At 58.3% G+C, this 10464-nt stretch overlaps 3 protein-coding genes across 4 annotated transcripts; 2 read left to right on the forward strand and 1 right to left on the reverse strand.

Moving 5' to 3' along the window:
- The first annotated feature begins 3765 nt into the window (after positions 1-3765).
- Positions 3766-6806, forward strand: H310_12526 (hypothetical protein). The gene is made up of 3 exons (XM_008879595.1): positions 3766-4712; positions 4760-4831; positions 4928-6806. The coding sequence occupies exons 1-3, from the start codon at positions 3876-3878 to the stop codon at positions 6284-6286; spliced, it is 2268 nt and encodes a 755-aa protein (XP_008877817.1). The 5' UTR covers positions 3766-3875; the 3' UTR covers positions 6287-6806.
- Positions 6289-8703, reverse strand: H310_12527. 2 transcript variants are annotated; one of them, XM_008879596.1, is made up of 4 exons: positions 8226-8703; positions 7957-8173; positions 7321-7725; positions 6289-7271 (listed from the first exon to the last, which is right to left on the reverse strand). In XM_008879596.1, the coding sequence occupies exons 1-4, from the start codon at positions 8668-8670 to the stop codon at positions 6914-6916; spliced, it is 1425 nt and encodes a 474-aa protein (XP_008877818.1). In that variant the 5' UTR covers positions 8671-8703; the 3' UTR covers positions 6289-6913. The 2 variants fall into 2 exon arrangements, with proteins under 2 accessions (XP_008877818.1, XP_008877819.1); XM_008879597.1 differs by having other exon boundaries at positions 6289-7725.
- Positions 8704-9875: 1172 nt separating this feature from the next.
- On the forward strand, positions 9876-10464 carry H310_12528 (hypothetical protein; the record flags this gene model as incomplete). The annotated part of the gene is made up of 1 exon (XM_008879598.1): positions 9876-10464. The coding sequence occupies one exon, from the start codon at positions 9876-9878 to the stop codon at positions 10317-10319; it is 444 nt and encodes a 147-aa protein (XP_008877820.1). The 3' UTR covers positions 10320-10464.

Below are 10464 nucleotides of genomic sequence, written 5' to 3' on the forward strand. Positions count from 1 at the left end.
GCGTTGAACCACGCAATCCATTCTGCTTCCGTAACGGCATTGTGATCCTTGTTCAGATCGAACAGGGCAATGCGCCGCTTGGAAAACGGGTCCATACACGCACTGACAAGCATAGCAAACGGACGTGAACCGACACATTGCATCGCGTTAATTTGCGATAAGTACATCTGGTACTCGCGCATAAAAACACGTCGTTCTGTTTTCGTCGAGCCCTTGAAGGTCGGAGCTTTCGGGAGAGCTGGCGCGTTCCACACCTGACCGCGGCCGTAACCCGCGTCACTTCCCATGTCCACATCGCCCATAAGGCTTGCGAAACTACCCGTTACGTCCGGACCAGCGGTTTCAGCATCATCATGCTGGTCGGCGCCCTCGATTGGACCAGCATCTTCCGCTGCGGTCGGCGCGGCGGAAGGATACATGGCCGGTGGTTCTTGGTACAAGGTGGTATACACGGTGCCACCTCGCTGTGGTCAACGGGACGCGGCTGTTGACGTCGTGGGGATCGGAAAGGGATCGCCACCTGGCGGCGGGCTTGACGACCACGCGGCTCCTCTATGCGGTCACGCGAACGCGAGCGGGCTTCTTCCCGGTTGGACGCTTCGTCCTCCGACGAACCATTGCGTACCATCCCGTAGTGTCGACTAAGCTTGGATGGAACCAAACTTGACCAAAGATATCGTTGTGCTTCGTTCAACGCGGTTTCCGACCGCGAACCCTTTCGAGGCAACAGGCAAGTTAAACACTGGTATTCAAGAGGGGCCTGCCCTAATGACTACCGTTCAGTGACGTAACACGTCACAGGCTAAGTACAGTACTCCTTGAGCGTCAACTTTGTAATTGTATGCAGACGAGCAACCAATCAGACTGCTCGGTGCAAAAATCCACACAAGTGGATTTTCCAACTCAGCGGGGCAAACACACGGGCGATCCAGGCTGCTCTGCCACGCAGAACAGTAGCGCAGTAGAATTTCGTTGGCAAAGTTCACAGTGGACAACTAAACACATGACACATTGTGGACTCATGATCTGGAACAAGCACGAGCCGGTGGTCGTCGGCTCGCAACATCTTGGCCTTCCACGTCGGAGCCGGACCTGCTGACACTCCCTCTGCGGCAGTCAGCGCCTGACGTTCAGAGTCGGTCGCTTGATCGAAATGTTTTTGTTTATTCATGCGCTTGCTCACTTCGTCGTCTTGCTTGATACCCTACAATTTGACGTTATTGAAAGGAGTATTGCTGTCCGCCATGACAGTGGAGCAGACTGGTCAAGACACTCGCCACATCGTTCTGTTGCCACCGACCTTCGAATGTCCGGCCGTTGTCGCCTTCCTCGGTCGAGAAGCAATCGAATGGGGGGCTGGTCATTCCACGGCATCATGGTGGCACCTTGAGATCGATGGTTTCCGCGATGCCGACGACCACGTCGCTCTGGTACGTACCCACGGAACGTCGTCCTGTTTTGTAAAGCCCATGCAATTCAAGTTGAGTCCTCGTTTCCGAGAACAGCGCGGCGTTATCCGTGCGCTAGGTCAAGCACCGCTGTTCGCGAGCACGGGAGTGCGATACTCCACCGTCAGTACGGTCGTCTCAGCAGCAGTGTGTCGAAGTGTACGGGATGTCCGTAGCCGCCATTGCGCCAAGGACGAGACTCGCGAACGGGAAAACGTAGTGGCTCGTGGGCACGAAATGCCCGCGTCGAACACATCTAGGGATGAGATGCTCGCACTCTGCTTTTGAATCATGGCGTCGGGGACGACGAGCTCGACAAGTAATGTTCGTCTGTATCCGATCGATGAAACCATCGACCAAGTCACACCCAGGACGCTTGCACTTGGGCCAGTACAGGTCGTTGGGCTTGGACATGGGCACGACGGCCATGCAATACATTCAATGTACTGGAGACGAAGCCAACGCCCCCATGACGTCCATGCAGCGCCGAGCCTTCGTTCGACGGTGCTTGGTCGTAGTATTGGCGCGGCATCCATCGGTCCAGACCGGGGATGGCTCGCTTGGTTTCAAGAGCAGGCGCCACAGAAATCGACGTAACAGGACCAGCCAAAGATGGAGCAACTGCGGTGACATGTCGTCGCGATGGCCTCTTCGTGCGTTTCGACCGTTTGTACGGCGCACCAACCCGTGTGCGTCGGGGGGTACGCAGCCTTATTTTTGCAGCATCGAGACGCCAAACGGAAGATGGCAGCATGGGCCGAAGCCAAGAGGTCGTATCGCCCATCGCCAACCGCTCGGATCTCGACCCATGGCAACGACTTGCATTCGATCCCGAGCAATGCCCCCGAATCAACGCGGTGACTAGACCGGGCAATTCACGCAAGATCAGGCCTGTCCTTGCAGGTATGCGGGCCCCGTGGTGTCGCGTCCCCGGAAAAAGAAAGGCCAAAACCATGCTAACGACACCCCCGACGAGTTGTCGCGTCGGGACCCATTTGGCCCCCAATGTTCTCGAGGCCGCTTGTCTTTGGCGAATTTAACCGCTTTAAGCAACGCATCGTCCCCATACCGTGTAACACCCACGTGTCGGCGACGAAGTGGGAGCAGTTGACGTCCAAACGGGGATGTCGTGGGAACGTGGCGGCGCGGGTGGGCGCGTCAACTGTTCAGGACGTGCTGCATGCTTGGGATGTTGGCCGCCTAGACGGCGCATCGTTGTACGCTCATCGTCATGTCCAGGGAAAATGGTGGCGGGGTGCGAGTAGTAGACCCATGCAGATTTGAGTCCACCATGCCCACGAGAGATGGCGCTCCCACTGTTTTCGTAAGCCGTGGTCCCTCGGGCCCGAACGCGCCCAACCTCTCGCTACATTCGGCCATGGCCACGGCGACTGCCACGCATGGACGAGTCGTTGTTCCAGGCCATGGCTGCCGCGACCCCGTGCATCGTGTCGGTATGGACGACGACCAGCAACATGCTGCTGGCCTCGGTCACCCAATCCAAAGTTTCGTCAACGCGGTCGAGTCCTTTACTTGTCGCTCGATTCGCCCGTAAGTTGTCAACGAACTTGAGATGCACGCACTTGGCCGCTCAGTATTGCGCGAAACCCCATTGTCCCGTGGCTCTATCGCCGCAAGCGGGAGATGTCCCCAGATAGACTGCCGATAGAGTCCAAACCAAGTGCGTTCTGTACAATTGTCTGGACGCTGTGCCGTCGCCACGGCTGGTACACACGTAGAGCATGACCACATCGCACGCGCCGACAGCGTAGTCCCAACCAAGGCCGTACGCCCCACGAGCAACTTGAGCTCGACAACAAACTGCCCAGTACTTGAAGTGCACCCTGCATACGCAGTCCGATGGCAGAACGTTCATCTGTGTAAAAAACGCGTTTTTCTCGTGTCGACAAAGGAAAGCCCCACGACATGGAGGTCGATGCGATGCCTCCCCCCTCCCAACACTGCCTTCACGCTTTCATCTTCGTCCATGGAGGACCTGCTTACGTACTCCGTGCCACGGCCGTGCGCGGTCTCTCGTCCCGAATGATTGATCACACGAACCTGCTGGTGCCAAGGAACGCGGCACTTCTCCACATGTCCCACAGGCACACCACCTCGCAACCTCGGGCATCCACCACAAGCACGAGAGTGGTGGCGCTGGACAAGCCACCCCCGCCACCACGTGAATCGGTGTCGTTCGAGTCAGAGTCCACTCGGAGGTCCGTCGACGTCCCCGTGATTCCCCCGTCGAATACAGGGTGACCCGCCCGACTAAAACGCGTTAAAGTCCTCCAACGACAACAGGACTGGATCTGGCGACCATGCAGCGAGTTACTCACTTGGCCAGAGTCGCGGCGACAGCACGGACGCCGTGACCGATACGAAGCGACTTACCACTCGGAGCACTTGCCATTCTTCTAGGGGACGATGGCCGGATTCAAACAGTTTTTCAGACGTGTACACGAACAACGCGGTGTCACCACGGACGCCTCGACCGAGTCGTCGTCGTCTGTGTCGTCGACGATCAAGGTGCCGTCAATACCAGCCACGACGACGGGCGCCGCAGCAGCATCCAAGGTGAAGCACCATGCCTCCCACACCAACCCCGCGTGGGCCATCCGGACGTTTGATGAAACCAACATCGTGGCGATCCTCCAGCGCCGCGCACGGGACACGCCACACGTCGTCGTGTACACGTTCTTGGACGATAAGGGCCGAGAGACGAGCACACTCACGTACGCCGAGGTGGACGCGGGCGCCAAGCAAGTCGCCGCGCTCTTGCAGACGCAGCACAAACACAAGTTCCAACCCGGCGACCGCGTCGTTCTGTGCTACCCACCCGGCCACGACTTTACCGTGGCGTTCTGGGGCTGTCTGTACGCTGGCGCGATTGCCGTCGCCGTGTATCCGCCGCATCCACTTTTCCTCCAAAAAGACCTCCCTCGCTTCAACGTAATGGTCCGCGACACGAACGCACACATTGTGTTGACCAACTCCAAGTACAGAAACATGGCCAAGCTCGGCGCGATCAAGTCGTTCTTAACAATTGGAAAGAAGCATGCCTCGCCGGACGCGCCATCGTCGCCGAGGGGGTCGGGTCGCAAGGACGACCTCACCAAGTGGCCGGAGCACCTCAAATGGTTCAAAACGGACAAAGTTACCGTGCCCGCAGCCGCATTCGACGCGTCGTACGTGGCATCTCTCGACCCGTCCAACGTGGCGTTTTTCCAGTACACGTCTGGGTCGACGGAAGATCCCCGCGCGGTAAGGCCGTCCAGCCGGCACGTTCTTCTGGAGCTGATGGTGCCTAGGTCATGGTTACGCACTCCAATATCCACGCGCAGGGGCTGCTGTGGGACTGGTGTGCCAGCGGCGACACCGTGGTAAGCTTCATGTCTCTTTCGTGCCGTTTGCGTGAGCGATCGTTGGTCGAGTGGGTCGAATACTCGACAAACCGATTTTGACGATTCTCTCGGTAGCTCGGGTGGCTGCCGCCGTACCACGACAACGGCCTCTTGGCGTTCAACCTGATGCCAATTTACGTCGGCAACAAGTCGGTCCAGATGTCTCCGATCGCATTCATCAAAGACCCGTCGATTTGGATGCGCATGGTGTCCAAGTACAAGGCAGGATACACATGCGGCCCCAACTTTGCCTACTTGCTGGCTGCCAAGCGCACGTCCGACGAGGTCGCGGCATCGCTCGACTTGACGTCGCTGCGGAATGCCGCGTGCGGGGCAGAGCCGATCAAGCCCGAGTTCCTCGCGCTGTTTGCCGACAAATTCAAACGCGCCAACTTTCACGCGGGTCAGTTCAACTGCGCGCTGGGGATGGCGGAAGCGACCCTGGTCGTGACGGGGTATCCCGACGCGGACAAGCGGGGACCACCCAAGACGCTCGTCGTGGACCGCACGATTTTGGAGGAACACCACCGGTTTCAAGTGATCTCGAACGGCACGTTGGCCGAGCTTGGCGACAAAACGAGCGACGTCCACGGCTCGGCGCATTTCCGGCAGTGCATCCACTTCACCGGCCTCGGCTACTTTGGGCGGACGTACGACCTGCGCATCGTCGACCCAGTCACGCTGGACGAGGTGCCCGAAAGCCACGTCGGTGAGATTTGGATTCACGGACCTAGCATGGCCCAGCAATACTGGAATCGTCCTGACCTGACTCGCGAACGCCTCCATGCGACATTGCGCGACGACCGCACGACCAACTACGTCCGAACGAACGACCTTGGCGTGGTTTTGGACGGCGAACTCTTTTTTGTCGGGCGCATGTCTGACATGATTGCCATGGACAACCGATGGGTGAGCCCCCAGACGATTGAGGACTCGGTCGAGCGCGCCAGCGACTACATCCGACCGGGCTGCGTGAGCTGCTTTACGCTGCCAGTGGAATCGTCTCACGGCAGCACCAGCCACGACCCAGCTCTGATCATTGTCGCCGAGCTCAAGCACGACATGAAGACAGTCACAAACGGCCAGGCGATCGTCGCGTCCATCTGCCGCGCCGTGTGGCGCCAGATCTGGTTCGACAACCACCTTCAGGCTGCGACCATTGTCCTCATCCAGCCCAAGTCGGTGCCGAAAACCACGTCCGGCAAGCTCCAGCGATGGCGCGCGCGGCACATGTTTACTCACGACCAGCTCCGAGTCCAGTGCGTGTACAACCACTCGGTCGCGACCAAAGTCGACAAATCCACTCGCACCGTCGCCGAGTGGAACGAAGTGATGGCGCAAGCCTTCCTGACCACACGAAACTTGAGCCGTGTCGCGCCGGCCGACGACGACAGCCCCACTCGACGTCGGGACGGGTATGCCGTCGCGGTGTAGTAGCAGATCTCGTGATAGGATGTTAACATTATTGACAAGGACGACGGTCCTCCGACACACACGTGCCTTGACGCCAGGCCGCGTACTTTGCGGCGTTGCACGATCTTCGCCAAGCCACAGAGGGGTTTTCGCTCGGCGCTAACAACGCGATCGAGGGGAGAAGGGCGGCGACCAACTCACGAGTACGTTGCAGCCGTCGACGCACGCCAAACCAACCAGTCCTTCCCCAAGCATCGCTAGCGCCCATCGTCAGCGCTGTCCTTTCGTGTTGGCTGCCAAAGGCGACGCAAAAGGTCTTTCGATCGTGCAAAGACCAACAAGTGTACAAGATGACCTTGTGGACACACGTAGCGGCATCCTATCGAAAGGTCGCAAGCGCTTTTCAGTCGTCCCATAGAGTTGCCAGCTCTAGGAACATTCCATTAGTTCATGCCAACGCGCCAGCGGCTCGTTGGCGCCTCGTTGGATGGTTGGCCGGCCGGCGCAACTCCAACTGGCGTCCTCTGCCTCCAAGACGACACATAGCGGTGGGCAAAGCGGGGGCACCTGGACCACCCGCCGCAACCTTTTTTGAGACATGCCGTCGTCGATTCGGTCAGCATATCCTGTCATTAATGCTCCATCGTCCTACGTCGTCGATGACGTGTCGTTTCGAGGCGGCGTCAGTTGCCAACGCAGCAGCTTCTGAAACGACTTCATCGCCGTTCGAAAGTACGCCATTTGTTCAAAGTATCGCCGTTGGCCTTCCGCGGCGCGCGCCGCGCGCTCGGACGGCGTCAGCGCAAGCACCCGATCCATCGTGGCGCAAATGTGTTTGTGGTCAACGTGAAACTCGGTCCCGGTGCCCATGAGGACGTCGCCCCGCGACGTGACGCCCTGGATCAGCACCCCCGACGATTCATCGATGAATTCATTCATCGGGGCGCCGTCTGTCGTAACAACCAGCGCGCCGGACGCCCGCGCTTGGTTGATGTAATGGCCAAATCTACAAGAGCCAGCCATGTCATGGAGCTGCTGTACCAAGGACTCCGCACCCTTCGGCGATGCTCGGACACATAATCACGGACGTTTCGAGCAGGAGTTTGCCGTACACGGGCGGCGACACGAATTCCCCGCTGTGGTAGTCGACATGGCGCAGTGGGTTGCCCTCGCGGTGGAGCCGCCAGTACGTGTCGTTGGATCCGCCGTCGCTCGAGTAGATCGAGATCGGCGGTAGATCGGGGCGACTCGCCCAGCAGTCGAGCACTTCGATCGTGTTTTTCAGTGTGCTGTGTCCGTTGGCATGGAAGATCGTGAGGTTGTGCCAATTGCGCTCGGCCGGCGTGAATGCGACGGGGTCCGTTCGCGCCGCTTCCTTGGTCAGCACGGTCGGGTCGCTCGATGTGTGCATCGTGAAGTAGACCTGCGTGTGGCGAGGGTTGTTGCCTTCTTGGCTGTACCTACATGGGGCGCCCGACGTCAACGCGCATTCCGCTCAAAGCACGCAGAGCCAAACACGCAAACTCGATCGTCGTCGATATGCACAAGTCCATCCACGGCCTCGAAGCACACAAACACATTCAACCAGACAACAGCTATGACTTGCATCGCAGCCAAACGGATTCGGAGACGGCGCGATGCGCCTCGCCCGCATGCCGTGACCAAACAGGCAACATGATGTCGAGATGTACCAGTTCGTAATGCGCTTGTACGAGTCCTTGGTTTTGGCTAAAACGTAGTCGACCCGATGGTAGTGCGCCGCCTTGAGGTCGTGCATTTCGACGTTGGGCATGAGCACGAGTTTCTTCGTCTTGGGAAAGTCGTGGCGGTCGGGAAGACCGTCCCAGTAGTGGTTCATGAGGATCACGGCGGTATGGGGGCACAGGTCATGGTACGAGTACTCTTTGCCTGCTCGGCACACGTCCATGTGGGGTCAAGGACGTCATCAGGATGGACGAACCGTCGATGTGGAATGCTTCCTCGTATACCCAGTATGGCATCGCGCGGGTTTCGAGGAATTTGACGTACGCCATGGCATCTTCGCAGTACCCGTGTGACCGAATCCCCACGGGGAGAAAAACCTCGGCTTCCGGGCAACGCAGGATCTCGGCAAGCACGTCCTTCGCGGCCGAGTCGCGCCACAACGGAGGCTGCATGTACCGCCACGATATGATCGCTTCGCCTTTGGTCAGGCAATCCGTCATGAGCTGGTTCATGTGCAAGAGGTCGTTGTCGTCGGGTGCCTTCAACGGCCGAAAGGCCCGTCGGTGCGTCGCCAGCGCCGCCGACGACGCGGCTGCTCTGTAGCTCAGGAACACGTCGACTGACTGAAACACGACAAGGGCGCCGATGCATCCCAGGAGAATCCATCTGAAGCTCAGGACCTTCAACCCCGTCATGGCCATGCTGTGACGAGGCGGGTGGAGTGCCGATCGTCAGGAATTGCAAACATGACGGTCAAAACATCCATGTGTACTACAGAGGGTACTAATCTAGATTGCATAGTAAAGTATAACGTTACCAAGTAGTAGTACTAAACATTGCACTAGTAGCACACGCTGCCACAAGTTGGACGCGAGATTGAATCGGCCGATCGGTGCGTTTGCCAGCGCATGGAAGAGAGCGCCATGGAGGCATCTACTGTGTCCCTGCTGAGTGCACGGCACCTTGTCGGACTGGGCGAGACGACCACACAGATGCACCGTGCGCAAACCAAACCAGGCGAGGTGTGTGAGGCTAGCTCCAGTGGCGACGGCTGACCCCGACCGACTTGCCACGGTCAACATCGTCATGTTAGCCCACATTCGGAGGTCAGTCCTATCGTAAAACATTGCGCACAGTGAATGGACGGGTCAGGGACGGAGAATGGCTGGAGAATGGGCGACTGTTCCTTGCTCCATTGTGTCGCCCACGTTGGGCGACAACATTCCTTTTCTTTAAGATCAATCGCCGAGATCATGCACAGAAAGGACCTCTACACGCGGGAATTTGCCCCCGCGGCCAACATGGTAGCGTGGATTGAGGCCACGACTGTTATTGTGCTGGAACCCGCGACCCATTCGGTCAACCTCGCCACATCGACATGCAAGTCGTGTGTGAAAGCAGATCGACAACGTTCGCCGCTTGCACACGCTCGTACAAATCGTCGTCATTTGGAACGTGAAGTTTTGTACCACGTGCGGCGGTGGTCGAAGAGCTGTCCAAGATCCTGGCGCAGCCTGCTCCTGCGCTCTGTCGCCAAGTCCTGTCACAAACAGTCGACGACTGCAAGACAAGTGTAACATGGACGGTCCTGTTATGCGGTCTCGTCAGTCGTGCGACTCGGTCTACTTCGTTGATGCCAGTTGTGGGGCTGCTGGAGGTTCAAAAGGACGGCCCTCGACCGAATTGCTGAGGCCCTGCCAGATCGACTCCAACAAAGCAGGTCGCAAATTTCCCGTCAAACCTTTGAAGCCACCACACAACGGCGAGGTCGTTGAAAATCGAGACGGTGGACCCAATGCCCAGATTCGAACGAGAGTACACATCATCATGGACAATGTTCGTTAGGACGATTCTCTTGGCGGCACCATGCAGTCCACCAGACCCTTTCACATGCTCGCAGAGGACGATGGCAGTAAAGGGGGGCTTCACACGGTGCGGCTTCTACTTGCCCCCCCCCGACCCCCTCTGCTTCCGACGTTGCCTTGCCCCATTTCGAGTAAGTCGCATGCGTTTTCGTCCGCTTGCCGCGATTCCTCTATGTGGCTCCGTGTCGTCGGGGCTACACTGGACGTCCAAGTACAGTCGAACGGTGGACCCGACAGAGAAGTCGCCGCCGATCATCATGGACGGCACCGCGATGACTCCATCTGCGCGCATGGCGTTCTATCTCAAGCTGCTCGTTCCACCTGTGCTCAACTCGTCATCGCTGGGGTTACCTGGCGGCTTGGTCCCGTACAACGTCGCCGAGGATGTTCAAACGATGATCCGCCAAGCTAAAGCCGACGTGACGGCGACGAGCTGGCTCACTACTTTTGTGGCCAAGATCAACAAGGACGACACGTACGACTGAGCGTCCGATTCCAAGAGCCCCCCCCCAGCCCTTGCAATGCGCCCGTGGCGGGCAGTGAATGAAGAATTGAGTTCACCTACTGCCTCGTCGTCTCTGGTTTCTAGCTTTGTCATTGCTGGTCGAACCTCGATATGTCATCCGATGT

Source organism: Aphanomyces invadans (genome assembly GCF_000520115.1).
Source record: "Aphanomyces invadans strain NJM9701 unplaced genomic scaffold supercont1.40, whole genome shotgun sequence".
NCBI lineage: Eukaryota > Oomycota > Saprolegniomycetes > Saprolegniales > Verrucalvaceae > Aphanomyces > Aphanomyces invadans.

Coding starts and splice junctions, on each gene's coding strand:
- H310_12526 (XM_008879595.1), top strand. CDS start 3,876: ATGGCCGGATTCAAACAGTTTTTCAGACGTGTACACGAACAACGCGGT. Junction 4,713..4,759: donor CGACGGAAGATCCCCGCGCG/GTAAGGCCGTCC, acceptor GATGGTGCCTAG/GTCATGGTTACGCACTCCAA. Junction 4,832..4,927: donor GTGCCAGCGGCGACACCGTG/GTAAGCTTCATG, acceptor TTCTCTCGGTAG/CTCGGGTGGCTGCCGCCGTA.
- H310_12527 (XM_008879596.1), bottom strand. CDS start 8,670: ATGGCCATGACGGGGTTGAAGGTCCTGAGCTTCAGATGGATTCTCCTG. Junction 8,174..8,225: donor GGAAGCATTCCACATCGACG/GTTCGTCCATCC, acceptor TGTGCCGAGCAG/GCAAAGAGTACTCGTACCAT. Junction 7,726..7,956: donor TACAAGCGCATTACGAACTG/GTACATCTCGAC, acceptor CGCCCCATGTAG/GTACAGCCAAGAAGGCAACA.